The 14,836-nt window shown below is 36.5% G+C and overlaps 1 protein-coding gene across 4 annotated transcripts in view; it reads right to left on the bottom strand.

Annotated features, from left to right (window-relative positions):
• unc13a (unc-13 homolog A (C. elegans)) overlaps window positions 1-14,836 on the bottom strand; it is a 168,007-nt gene that overhangs the window by 111,452 nt on the left and 41,719 nt on the right. For all 4 annotated transcript variants that reach the window (XM_062038703.1, XM_062038700.1, XM_062038701.1 and 1 more), the window contains exons 4-8: window positions 5,468-5,585; window positions 4,331-4,454; window positions 4,148-4,218; window positions 1,974-2,028; window positions 1,595-1,624 (exon numbers count right to left, since the gene is read on the bottom strand). In XM_062038703.1, coding sequence (XP_061894687.1) covers window positions 1,595-1,624; window positions 1,974-2,028; window positions 4,148-4,218; window positions 4,331-4,454; window positions 5,468-5,585 — 398 coding nt within the window. The remainder of the gene's footprint in view (window positions 1-1,594; window positions 1,625-1,973; window positions 2,029-4,147; window positions 4,219-4,330; window positions 4,455-5,467; window positions 5,586-14,836) is intronic.

The following is a 14,836-nucleotide window of genomic DNA, read 5'->3' as shown; positions in this document are numbered from 1 at the left end:
TGGCACATTGTGTAATTCTTAAATAAAAACAGAATACAATGATTTGCAAATCCTTTTCAACTTATATTCAATTGAATAGACTGCAAAGACAAGATATTTAATGTTCAAACTGAGAAACTACATTTTATTTTTTTTTGCAAATTACCATAAACGTATTAAACATTGCAAAAAAGTTGGCACAGGGGCATTTTTACCACTGTGTTACATGGCCTTTCCTTTTAACAACACTCAGTAAACGTTTGGGAACTGAGGAGACCAATTTTTGAAGTTTGCGCCACACATTTTCAATGGGAGACAGGTCTGGACTACAGGCAGGCCAGTCTAGTACCCGCACTCTTTTACTATGAAGCCACGCTGTTGTAACACTTGGCTTAGCATTGTCTTTCTGAAATAAGCAGGGGCGACCATGATAATGTTGCTTGGATGGCAACATATGTTGCTCCAAAACCTGTATGTACCTTTCAGAATTAATGGTGCCTTCACAGATGTGTAAGTTACCCATGCCTTGGGCACTAATACACCCCATACCATCACAGATGCTAGCTTTTTAACTTTGCTCCTAGAACAATCCGGATGGTTCTTTTCCTTTTTGGTCCGGAGGGCACGACGTCCACATTTTCTAAAAATAATTTGAGATGTGGACTGGACAGACAACACTTTTCCACTTTGCATCAGTCCATCTTAGATGAGCTCGGGCCCAGCGAAGCCGGCGGCGTTTCTGGGTGTTGTTGATAAATGGCTTTCGCTTTGCATAGTAGAGTTTTCACTTGCACTTACAAAAGGAGCGACGAACTGTAGTTACTGACAGTGGTTTTCTGAAGTGTTCCTGAGCCCATGTGGTGATATCCTTTATACACTGATGTCGCTTTTTGATGCAGTACCGCCTGAGGGCTAGAAGGTCCGTAATATCATTGCTTACATGCAGTGATTTCTCCAGATTTTCTGAACCTTTTGATGATATTACGGACCGTAGATGGTGAAATCCCTAAATTCCTTGCAATAGCTGGTTGAGAAATGTTGTTCTTAAACTGTTCGACAATTTGCTCACGCATTTGTTCACAAAGTGGTGACCCTCACCCCATCCTTGTTTGTGAATGAATGAGCATTTCATGGAAGCTGCTTTTATACCCAATCATGGCACCCACCTGTTCCCAATTAGCCTGTTCACCTGTGGGATGTTCCAAATAAGTGTTTGATGAGCTTTCTCTGTCTTTTTTGCCACTTGTGCCAGCTTTTTTGAAACACGTTGCAGGCATTAAATTCCAAATGAGCTAATATTTGCAAAAAATCTAGTTTTCCAATTAGAACATTAAGTATCTTGTCTTTGCAGTCTATTCAATTGAATATAGGTTGAAAAAAGATTTGCAAATCATTGTATTCTGTTTTTATTTACCATTTACACAACGTGCCAACGTCACTGGTTTTGGGTTTTGTAAACAAACTATCATTAAGCTGAAAGGAAGCCATAGAAAAGAGGAAACATTTTCACTGCAGCTAATGGTCTCTTGAGGGAGAAATTGCACAAGGAGATCATTACATCAGGTGAGCCACAGACGTTAAATAAAGATTTATTGGTAGAAGTGCAAAGACTTACTCTGCTGATCTCCCCACAGACTCCAATTACCTGCCAGGAGATAAAGGGATGCGGAAAACCACATTAGAATGATGGACATATCAAGCACGTGAGCAGTCCAGAAGCTAAAGATGTCTACAGTTTAATACACAAGTCTTAGTCATCAGGATGCAGACAGGGTCGAGGAAGGTTTTGTCCGACAAACTGTGTCACTTCACATCCGTCACACCACTCATACTAGACTGGGCCTGCTCTCACAGTTTGTCAGCATCACCCGGTTGTATGCCTCATTTTCAGTTGACAAATGAGCAAGGGAATGAGGGAGTGGAGAGGGCACATGGAGGACACGCCACATGAAGAAGTGAATGCCTAGCTAAAGGCTTGGTTGGTTGACACTCACAGCATTGTGTGGATGGCGCATGGAGCGGCTTCTCCTGTTCCTCTTGGTAGGCACACTGGGGAAGTAAATACACAAACATACAATTGAAAAAAAAAACATTTCCCTAAAGAAAAAGTTGGTCTTCTCATATTTGGGGTCTGTAAAAATGTATATGTGACAATTTATTATATATTCCTGTAACTTTCTGTCTGTAAAATATTTATTTTTTATCAGCATTTCTTTAATTTAATTTAAAAAATATCATTGTTAATATACATAAATTAACATTCTTAATAAATGACAGTAAATTGAACACGCCTCTGATTGAGGAGTCGTAGTGTATCGACCTGGAATTTACACTTTGTGTGATGTTGGGAGTTATACGACTTTCTCGACATCCTCGATGCAAATCCTCGTTTTGTTCCTGGCTTTGTCATGAATAAGTTGAGAATCGTAACGAGGCCTTTTAGATTTACTAAGGTCTGACATGTTTAGTAACTTTACCAGTGCCAGTAGCCAGACGAAGGTGGCGGTGTGTAACTGGCAATCTGGATTTGACACACTCGCAGACTTTCTAACCGGTCAAACGGTAGAGGGCGGGACATCGAAATGAAAACAATAACAAGATTTCGGGGCTGTAAATCTAATTTTGAAATGAGAATATCCCGGCTGAACTACCGTAATCAGTTTTAGGAGGTATTCGAAAAGAACATGATTTATTAATGCCTTTTGACATATCAGGGCCATTTAATAATGACTTGGCATGAAATGATTACATATGGATCCTTTAAAGCAGGAGTGTCCAAACTTTTTCCACTGAGGGCCGTACACGGAAAAATGTAAGCATGCGGGGGCCATTTTGATATTTTTCATTTTCAAACCTTAACAAAATATATGGATTTTTTTTTTTTAACCTTTAGGGCTCCTGGGGACTATAAAGGGTCTCAGTCATTAAACTGTTAAAAATAAGTCAAATTATTATTATTTTTTTTAATTTAACGCTTACAGTAAATCTCTATATCAACTTGAGGTTGATATAAAGTAAAAAAAAAAAAAGGTTTTCTGTCAAAGACAACTTTGTTTTGAATAGTAAAACTGAAATATGCAGTATTTAGTAATTAGAGCCTTAAAAGATCAATAATGCAGGACACCATTGATTTTAAGTCTTTAATATTTTTGAGTAATCACAGTGAAAAGTTAAATAAAATCCTACTAAATATATTTGGGATCCAAAAGGTCCCCCACTCATAAAGTGATACATTTTTATTAGTTTTTTTTTTACTTTTAACACTTAAATTACGAGATCAACTTCAGATATATCTGTCGATTTTACGCTTGAACTATTATTTTGTTTGTTATATGCTCTTTTGTCAAATAAAACTTTGATGTTTTTATATGGCAACCACACAATATATGCAATATTTTTTCCACATAAAACACTTTAAAGTGATATTTTTTAAGTAATAACACATTATAACAGATTTTTAGTCTCTTTTTTTTAGCAATGGCAAAAAAAATAAAAATAAAGACAAACTAAAAAAACACAGCCTGCATGGCAACTTTGTGTCAACATTGCAACTTTTTCTTGTTAGATTTCACCTCATTCCACTTTTTTAAAATGTTTTTTTAAATTTTTGCAATATTATCAAATTTGCAATTTTTGCAGAATGGGTGGCGGGCCGGTAAACAATTAGCTGCGGGCCGCAAATGGCCCCCGGGCCGCACTTTGGACACCCCTGCTTTAAAGCATCTCGACAGAATAATTGAAAAGTGTTGACGATCATTGTTGTCTGTTGTGGCCGCTTGTTGTCACCTGTCAGTCATGCACAGGTGCATTGCAAAATCATACAGAATAAATTGTTATGTGTTTATTTAGTCTAGAGTTCAGATGGAATATGATTTAATGTACGGCAGAGATTTGCTGTGCGCAGAGGACATGTGAGAAATGCGAGCACTGAAACTCGGGACTCTCTCAGGAAAATCGGGAGAGTTGGCATGTATGCTGGTATGCCATACACACTATGATCAGCCCTTTGAGACACTTGTGATTTAGGGCTATATAAATAAACATTGATTGATTGATTGATTATGAACCAAGAGAAGTAATAGCTTAAGTTTATATTAACATTTTGCATTTAATGTTATAAAACACAATAGCTAAAAGCTAGCATCTTAAACCAGACAGTAGATCTTACATCTTGGTCTCTCATAGCATTGAGTTGCTCAAGCTTCTTGGCCCAGTACCTGGCCTCGTCTTCTGGAATGTCTGCAGCGTATAACACACACATCATGATTGACACACTTGAAAATGAGAAATAAGAAATTGAAAAAAAACAAAACAAAGATAACGACCAAGAATAGGACCAAAAAGGTCAAACCTAGTGGCAGTTCGAAGCGGGTGTCCAGCAGCAGCCTGTGAAAGGTCGGGTCTTTGGTGCCGCAGATCTCATTCTCAGCCATGATCACATTGGAGTCCAGGGTCAACCACTGACCTGGACCCTCCTGGGAATAGAAGAAAAAAAACAACTATGGAAAAAATACATAATTTTTCTTTCAAACCAGACGTACTTTGGTGGGTTCGTCAAAATTATTTCAATTCAAGAGCTGGAAAAAAAAATATTTTTCCTATTTACACAGACACCCCTCAACTTGTTACGTTTCTAATAGTTATCAGCAAACAGTAAAGAAGAATGGAATCTTGGACATGATTGGATGAATATTGGAAAATCTCAGCTTTGTTCATGAAACACACGTCAGTCAAGTGACAAGAGCAGGCAGGTTTTTAGCTCCTACCAAAACCAGATATCTTATCCATTGTTGCTTTACTGCAGTTAAGACAAACAATTCTTACAGAACATCCAAGTTAAAATACTTTCTGGCTGCCATACCAAGAAAAAAACAAACCATACAGATGAGAAAGTCAAACACAAATAGACTGAATAGACATTTAAAAAGTAAAAGAAACCACATTTTTGGGTGTAATAATAGATGATAAAATGAACAGGAAATCTCAGATAAAAAATATACAAATAAAGCGGCAAGAATTACATCAATAACGAATAAAGCATAATATGTTCTCGACCAAAAATCACACCATATTCTCTACTTCTCGCCAGTGTTACCATATTTGAGTTATTGTGCATAAATATTGGGGAAATAACTAAAAAAGTACACAAACTCACTTACCATGTGACAAAAAAGAAAGATCAGTTAGAATAATACGTAATGAGTTGATACATACAGTCATTACAAATACATTGGGTGCAGCCACCATGCACGGTTACTTAAAACAAAACTCACAATTTCTCTAATTGTTGGTCTAAAGCTAATCAAGATTTTGTCAAAATAAGGGTAGTAGTTTTTTTTGGGTTGTTCGTAAAAAAAAAAGTTTTATCATATTCAGGGTCAGCTTATACTCACTTCAATGCGGTTTCACAAAGTGTGGGCAGTTTTTTTATGCTAGACTAGTAACTTTTGTGTTGTTCAAGCATACGTGTCAGAAACAGATGCTATACCTCATTGGACTGTCGTATGCTGCTCAGGGGGATCCACAAAGTGCCCACCATGGTGTCCCAGATCAGCCCTTTATTCCACACCTCCACTGTCAGGCCCAGGTCCAGCCGGTTTATCTCACTGTGCAGCACAATGAGACAGAGAAGTGTTAAAGAAAATAACAATAAATCAATAAAATATATATATACACACACACACATATATATTACACTCATATATACACATAGATATACACCATAACAAGCCTGTTTTGCAGTTTTCCCTGCTAGTCAGGGGATTTTATTTGATAAAATCCCCTCAGGGAAATATATATATATATATATATATATATATATATATATATATATATATATATATATATATATATATATATATATATATATATATATATATAAAAATCCCCTCAGGGAAAAAATATATATAAATATAAATATATATATATACGAAACAGGCTTGTAGGGAAGATATAGCCTCTTGTGTTTTTTCCTGACCTAACGTGTATATATGTACATATATACACACACATGTATATATATATATGTATATATACATATATATATATACATATATATATATATATATATATATGTATATATACATATATATATATACATATATATATATATATATATACATATACATATATATATACACATATATATATATATATATATATATATATATATATATATATATATATATATATATATATATATATATATATATAATCCCCTCAGGGAAATATATATATATATATTTCCCTGAGGGGATTATATATATATATATATATATATATATATATATATATATATATATATATATATATATATATATATATATATATATATATATATATATATATATATATATATATATATATATATATATATATATATATATATATATATATATATATATATATATATATATATATATATATATATATATATATATATATATAATCCCCTCAGGGAAATATATATATAAGAAACAGGCTTGTAGGGATGATATAGCCTCTTGTGTTTTTTCCTGCCTTCTGAGCCAATGAGCAAACACATTGTACCATTAGAACACTGGAGTGATAGTTGCTGGAAATGGGTGTCTATACACCTATGTAGATATTGCACCAAAAACCAGACATTTGCAGCTAGAATAGTCATTTACCACATTAGCAATGTATAGAGTGTATTTCTTTAAAGATAAGACTCGTTTAAAGTTATCTTCATTGAAAAGTACAGTGCTTTTCCTTCAAAAATAAGGACATTTCAATGTGACCCCAAACTTTTGAACGGTAGTGTACTTGTTGGTCACAAAAAACAATCATGAAGTTTGGTTCTTTTATGAATTTATTATGGGTCTACTGAAAATGTGACCAAATCTGCTGGGTCAAAAGTATACATACAGCAATGTTAATATTTGGTTACATGTCCCTTGGCAAGTTTCACCGCAATAAGGCGCTTTTGGTAGCCATCTACAAGCTTCTGGTTGAATTTTTGACCACTCCTCTTGACAAAATTGGTGCAGTTCAGCTAAATTGCATTGTTCACACGTTTAAGTCAGGACTTTGGGAAGGCAATTCTAAAACCTTAATTCTAGCCTCATTTAGCCATTCCTTTACCACTTTTGACATGTGTTTGGGGTCATTGTCCTGTTGGAACACCCACCTGCGCCCAAAACCCAACCTCTGGGCTGATGATTTTAGGTTGTCCTGAAGAATTTGGAGGTAGTCCTCCTTTTTCTTTGTCCCATTTACTCTCTGTAAAGCACCAGTTCCATTGGCAGCAAAACAGGCCCAGAGCATAATACTACCACCACCATGCTTGACTGTAGGCTTGGTGTTCCTGGGATTAAAGGCCTCACCTTTTCTCTTACAAACATATTGCAGGGTATTATGGCCAGACAGCTACATTTTTGTTTCATCTGACCACAGAACTTTCCTCCAGAAGGTCTTATCTTTGTCCATGTGATGCCAACCAGAAGCTTGCCAGAAGCTTGTGGATGGCTACCAAAAGCGCCTTATTGCAGTGAAACTTGCCAAGGGACATGTAACCAAATATTAACATTGCTGTATGTATACTTTTGACCCAGCAGATTTGGTCATAAAAGAACATGTTTTTTGTGACCAACAAGTATGTGCTCCAATCACTCTATCACAAAAAAAAAATAGTTGTAGAAATTATTAGACCCTTCACAGTTCCAAATGTTTCAGACATGAAGGACAAACTGCAGTAAACTCTGTTGATGGATAAACACTGTGATTGAATGATGATGCATTGAAAAGAGATGCTGATTGTCAAGTAGAATATTGGCAGGATACAAGAGGCGGCGAGAAGGCACACGCTGTACAGTTTATCTAAGACATACTGCAGTGAACTCAATGCCTTTTATCCACCTAGCAACAGCAATGCATAAGCTCACTGGACATTTCATTAGGTACACCTGCACTCATCTAACAACAGACTAAGTATTCACTTTATATGTTTAATATCGTGGTGCATCACACGCTGAAAGGGGTTTCTAATATTTTTGTAACCTTATTTGGCCAGATTAAAGCGATTATTGTTAAATAATAAATGGAGAATATTTTAAAACATGATAATTTAATATAAAACGACTGTATTAGTAGATTGTCTATTAAACAATGCTTTTCATACATATATTGTGGCCAGTAAGAATAGTTTTATGTATTAAAATAGATGTACAGCATCATACTTTTTGATTTTTATAAGTTCACAACTACAAACAAAACATATACAGTTTTAAATAGTATCTATGTCATTCAATGATATACATTTTCTTTTCTTAAAAAAAACAACAAAAAACAACTTTAATACAGATTTACTAAATGCTGTAACTAGTGAGTATAAAGAGAAAATCCCCATTGCAAATTACATTTATTTGCAGAATGTAAACAAATTATATATGGATGACCAATTTCAATAAATACAAGGGCTCAGCGATCGATTGTTTTAGTAATCAAGCAATCTATTGCTTATTTTGTTCTTCATAGCCTCATTGTGTATTTTAGGGAAACAGTTTAAATAAACTATCTTTCTGCTTGCCATTGATAAGTATTTCTGGTCTTGTCATCCTCCTCCAGACAGAAGGGTGACATGACTGTGCGGCTGGATCAAAAGAAACGCCGGAGACGCTTTACTGAACCAAAAGTTGCTTCATTACAAGCGAGTGTCATTATACAGGACTGAAGTTCCTGGAGGAGGTCAGGTCACTCCTAACTTGGAGAAGCCAAACCATCAGCTTGTATGTTCCTACCTGTCTGTCTCTGTGTGTGTGTGTGTGTGTGTGTGTGTGTGTGTGTGTGTGTGTGTGTGTGTGTGTGTGTGTGTGTGTGTGTGTGTGTGTGTGTGTGTGCATGTGTTTGTGTGTGTGTGTGTGTGTGTGTGTGTACTAGGACAGGAGAGCGCATCCTGACCATAAAGGGGATGTTTGTGTGTAAGTGTCTGCAAAAACAACAGATACCGGTCATAACTTAGATGTTGGCATCAGGCTAAACCAGTGTTGTCCCAATACCAATATTTTGGTACTGGTACCAAAATAATTTCGATACTTTTCGGTTCTTTTCTAAATAAAAAGGGAATCGCAAAAAATTGCATTATTGGCTTTATAATAACAACAAATCTTACGGTACATTAAACATATGTTTCTTATTGCAAGTTTGTCCTTAAATAAAATGGTGAACATACAAGACAACTTGTCTTTTATTAGTACCGGTAAGTAAGCAAACAAAGGCTCCTAATTTAGCTGCTGGCATTTTCCATTCTATTGTTTTGTCAAAATTATTAAGGACAAGGGGTAGAAAATGAATTATTAATCTACTTGGGGTGGCGGACCGGTACTTTTCAGAGGCGGTATAGTACCGAATATGATTCATTAGTATTGCGGTACTATACTAATACCAGTATACCGTACAACCCCTAGGCGAAACATGTAGTCTCTTCTCACAGATAGGGCCATCATCGTTGCATACCAAGGTCAAATTTATTTGCCCTTTCTTCCGCGAGAACTAATCCAATCCACACACAAATGTCCAACTAAGCCTCTATTTAATTACAGTATGTGCTCAAACTGAAATACTACTATTTATTTAAACTGATGGTTCGCTTTCTCCAAGATGAATATAAACATTCACCAATTCACTTCACAATAACCTTCATTTTTTTTAAACAAATGCAAATAAACTTTACAATTGAACTTTTAACATGTGTGCATTATACAAATACACTAAAAATGTTTCTTAAAAACTGTCTGCTGTTTGACGCCACACAGACAGTCCCGATCAAAAGTTTACATACACTTGTAAAGAACATAATGTCATGGCTGTCTTGAGTTTCATTTTTGTTTCATCTGACATCACATGGACAAAGATAAGACCTTCTGGAAGAAAGTTCTGTGGTCAGATGAAACAAAAATTGAGCTGTTTGGCCACAATACCCAGCAATATGTTTGGAGGAGAAAAGGTGAGGCCTTTAATCCCAGGAACACCATTCCTACCGTCAAGCATGGTGGTGGTAGTATTATGCTCTGGGCCTGTTTTGCTGTCAATGGAACTGGTGCTTTAAATGGGACAATGAAAAAGGAGGATTACCTCCAAATTCTTCAGGACAACCTAAAATCATCAGCCCGGAGGTTGGGTCTTGGGCACAGTTGGGTGTTCCAACAGGACAATGACCCCAAACACACGTCAAAAGTGGTAAAGGAATGGCTAAATCGGGCTAGAATTAAGGTTTTATAATGGCCTTCCCAAAATCCTGACTTAAACGTGTGGACAATGCTGAAGAAACAAGTCCATGTCAGAAAACCAACACATTTAGCTGGACTGCGCCAATTTTGTCAAGAGGAGTGGTCAAAAATTCAACCAGAAGCTTGTAGATGGCTACCAAAAGCGCCTTATTGCAGTGAAACTTGCCAAGGGACATGTAACCAAATATTAACATTGCTGTATGTATACTTTTGACCCAGCAGTTTTGGTCACATTTTCAGTAGACCCGTAATAAATTCATAAAAGAACCAAACTTCATGAATGTTTTTTGTGACCAACAAGTATGTGCTGCAATTACTTTATCACAAAAAAAATAAGAGTTGTAGAAATTATTGGAAACTCAAGACAGCCATGACATGATGTCCTTCACAAGTGTATGCAAACTTTTGATCGCGACTGTATCACACACACCACAGCTCCTATTGCAGCGGCCATGCGGAAACTATGCTTGCATATTTAAAGTTCCGTGCACTCCATGTGGTCTGGATTTAATTTTAAAAAAATGATGGTGGTTACACTTATACGAATAATCAAAGAAACAGAATAACGTTCAGATCAATGGATTTATTGTTAAAGCCCTGATAAATAGCAAGCTGTTCATTATAAGTGTTATTTTCTTCTTGGTTCATTGCAAACTACTTGCTTGTTTATAAAGTTACAAAATTGATATAATTTACAGTGGGGGTTAAATATTTTTTAGTGTTTCATCTCAGAAAAAAACCCCATCTGACTTAAACAGCCCTCGTCAACAGTCGAGTCTTCCCAGGCAGGGCTTGGCTCGCAGTCTTAACTGATTCAAGTTCTAATAATAGTCGCAGCCTTGATATGAAAATGCATCTCCGTTTCCCTAGAAGCCGGGGATATAATCTGGCAAATGGCAGCATTGGCGTGCCGCTTCATAAAAGGAGAAATGGGGAGGAAGAGGAAATGAGCAGGAGATGTTGCAGTGAAGGCCAGAGTCAAGTATTTACAGAGGAAAAATATATTATTTACTTGTAATTTACTCCTTTGATGCTCCGGCTGTTTTTGCTTTTATTATTTTGCATTTAAATCAAATCAAATCAACTTTATTCATAAAGCACATTTAAAATTTACCACAGGGGTAGCCAAAGTGCTGTACAATGGGCAGGTTAAAAGATAATACGAGAACCGAGCAAACACAACACAACACAAACAGAACACGATAAAAACTAAATAAATAAAATATAAAAACATAAAACCAGGTTCACAGCAGGTGTATTATGGGGCGCCATTGCAGGATGGATATCACTCAGTGTTAAAAGCCATGGAATAAAAGTATGTTTTTAAGAGAGATTTAAAAACAGGAAGAGAGGAGGCTTGTCTAACACTCAGAGGTAGGTCGTTCCAGAGCTTGGGAGCAGCAGCGGCGAAAGCTCCGTCACCTCTAAGCTTCAGCCTTGTGTCCGGGACCGTCAGTAGCAGCTGATCGGCTGATCTTATGGATCGGGTGGGGCAGTAAGGCTGAAGGAGGTCATTTAAAGTTAAAGTACCAATGATTGTCCCACACACACTAGGTGTGATGACATTATTCTCTGCATTTGACCCATCACCCTTGATCACCCCCTGGGAGGTGAGGGGAGCAGTGAGCAGCAGCGGTGGCTGCGCCCGGGAATCATTTTGGGTGATTTAACCCCCAATTCCAACCCTTGATGCTGACTGCCAAGCAGGGAGGTAACGGCTCCCATTTTTATAGTCTTTGGTATGACTCGGCCGGGGTTTGAACTCACGACCTACCGATCTCAGGGCGGACACTCTAACCACTTTATACTTTGTGTTTGTAATTGGTTTATCACATCATACAAATATATTTGAACCGGGACTAGATGATAATAAAGTCATAATTAGTAAGAATTGACTTGACTATTGTGGAGAATGCATATATGTTTAAGAGTTATTTCTTTATTCATAGTCATGTTTAAAGCAGCTAGTGTTTTTCCATTTCTACTCTTTAAATTTTTTATCTTATGTCCGCAAGTAAACTATGTGTGTTACCTTGAAGTTGGAGTTGGAGTACTCCCTTTTGTCTTATCTGTAGTAGAACAATGAGGCTGTGTTCCTCTCTGGACAGGTGGGGGCTTTCTTTGTGTGCAAGAAGTTGGCTCTTCCGTTTGAATGTTAGACCAATTCGAGAAGGCGGTATGAATGTATTGGTCTGGGCTGGTCTACTGAAGCTTCAGTAAAACATGATAATATTCCTATTCTGTCTTGATGGTCTTTCTTACTCTGCATATATGTCATCAGAAAGAACTTGGGGTTGACCAGTAACATTAATTCCCTGGGAGGGAAGACTGGTCAGACGCAACACTATACATTCAATGGCCACAACCCCAGAACCTCCAAATACCACTGTATAAATAGTGTGTCAGAGTCATATAATTAACTACATGCCTAATTATTGTTTTTTTGGTATAAAATATAACATTTGGTTACTCATGTACATATTAGTGTTGCCTTGATACCAATATTTTAGTACCGGTACCAAAATGTATTTTGATACTTGTCGATTATTAAGTACTTATTAATGCCTTATTCTGCATGGCCTTATTATACAACCAGTAAGCCATTAACTAAGAGTCTTCCCTCAATCACCTCAGAATATTTGCTTATTAGTAACTCTAATCCTTATATGTTCCCCTAGTGTCCAAATAACTCTAAATTAAGTCTTTGTTACTTTAATAAGCAACTAATTAATGGTGAATATGTTCCCCATACTAAAGTGTTACCTAAAGTTGTTTTTTGAACTGGAAAAATTCTCGGTTTTCTCGAAATTCCAGGAATTCCGTAATACCATTTCTCTATTCAACATGTTACTACTTCAACATTTCTCGACCGATTTGAAAAATTCCAACACCAACCATTTCAACTCATTCAGACCATTTGAATTTGTGCACATTTTTTTTTTTTAAATCCCGCTTTTCCTGAAATTCCCACATTTTTGGGAAATTCCCATTGAAATCAATGGGACATTCTTCAAAGTTCCCCAACTTTGTTTTTTTGTCCTAATTAAGAGGAATGTTTTGACGGTGGAACTGGTTGAAATGCGTTGAAAAATGTGGAAGGAGTCGTCGCCAGGAAAAAAAGGGTGGAAACAGGACTTTGGAAAACCAGGAATTTTTTTGAACTTGGAAAAAAGGTAGTTTAAATTTACAGAACGGTGGAATGTGTTGAAGGTGGAATGGTTTGAATCGGTGGAAAAATGCGCAAATGGTGGAAGCTTGAAAAATGGCCAATTCATTTTGAATGGGGAAAAATGTCCCATTCAAAAACCTGGAATTTTGGGAAATCTGGGAATTTTTTGGAATTTGTCAAGGGTAAAGCCCGCGATTCCTGAATAGGCTGAACAGCTTGAAGTCGGAACGGTTTTGAATCGGGTGAAAAATGTGGAAGGCAGAGCGCGCCAAAATCTGGAGAAGAAGAAGAAGTTGAGGAAGTTTAATAAATAGATGAATTTTGGTGTAGAAAACCATATGAATGTTTTGGAGCATTCACACAATTACATTTTTGGGGCCTTAGGAGGATGAAGAAGAGGCAAACAATGAGCCACTGTAGTGCAGTGCGTATAGCAGACTGTTATGGTTATGACCACAAGTGTACCTGGTTATCATGTTTATACATTTTGCAGTTCCTTCCAGAGCTTTTTCTTCATGTTGATGAGTCACCACTGAATATATCACACACACACACACACACACACACAAGCCGGGCTACTCAACAAGAGGAAATATCGCATCTGCTTGCGCCCACTCGGATCACTCTTCCAGTCATTGCTCAAACATAAACAAATGCCGAAAGTCACACACGGACCAGTGTTTAAAAAGTTTGCATTCGTGGGTTTGTCTGTAAAGTTCCACACGAGACCTCAGCTCAGCACGTTTAAAACCGGGAGTATGAGGAGGGAAGTCAAATTCCAATTAAAAAGACAATCCAGTGGCGTTTAAGTAAAAACAGAGGTTCACTTCTTTTTACACTTGCATGACAGTTTAGAGTGCTACTTACAAATTGTAAACTAGGGGTGTCCTGATGCAACTTTTTCCCTTTCAATACGATAACGATAGCGGAGCCTTGAATATGGGCCGATACCAATATTAATCAGATATGATAAAAGCAAAAAATAATGGTACATACTAGGGGTGTGGGAAAAAATCGATTCGAATTCGAATCGCGATTCTCACGTTGTGCGATTCAGAATCGATTCTCATTTTGAAAATATCCTTTTTTTTTTTTTTTCAAATTTTTTTAAAATTTTTTTTAAATGAATCAATCCAACAAAACAATACACAGCAATACCATAACAATCCAATCCAATTCCAAAACCAAACCCGACCCAGCAACACTCAAAACTGCAATAAACAGAGCAATTGAGAGGAGACACAAACACGACACAGAACAAACAAAAAGTAGTGAAACAAAAATAAATATCAACAACAGTATCAATATTAGTTACAATTTCAACATAGAAGTGATTAAAAATCCCTCATTGACATTATCATTAGACATGTATCAAAATAAAATAAAAAAAAGAACAATAGTGTCACAGTGGCTTACACTTGCATCACATCTCATAAGCTTG

Source organism: Entelurus aequoreus, linkage group LG27, assembly GCF_033978785.1.
Source record: "Entelurus aequoreus isolate RoL-2023_Sb linkage group LG27, RoL_Eaeq_v1.1, whole genome shotgun sequence".
In the NCBI taxonomy this organism is placed as follows: Eukaryota; Metazoa; Chordata; class Actinopteri; order Syngnathiformes; family Syngnathidae; genus Entelurus; species Entelurus aequoreus.
Note: the sequence above shows the minus strand (reverse complement) of the source record. Positions and strands in the feature narration are given on the sequence as shown.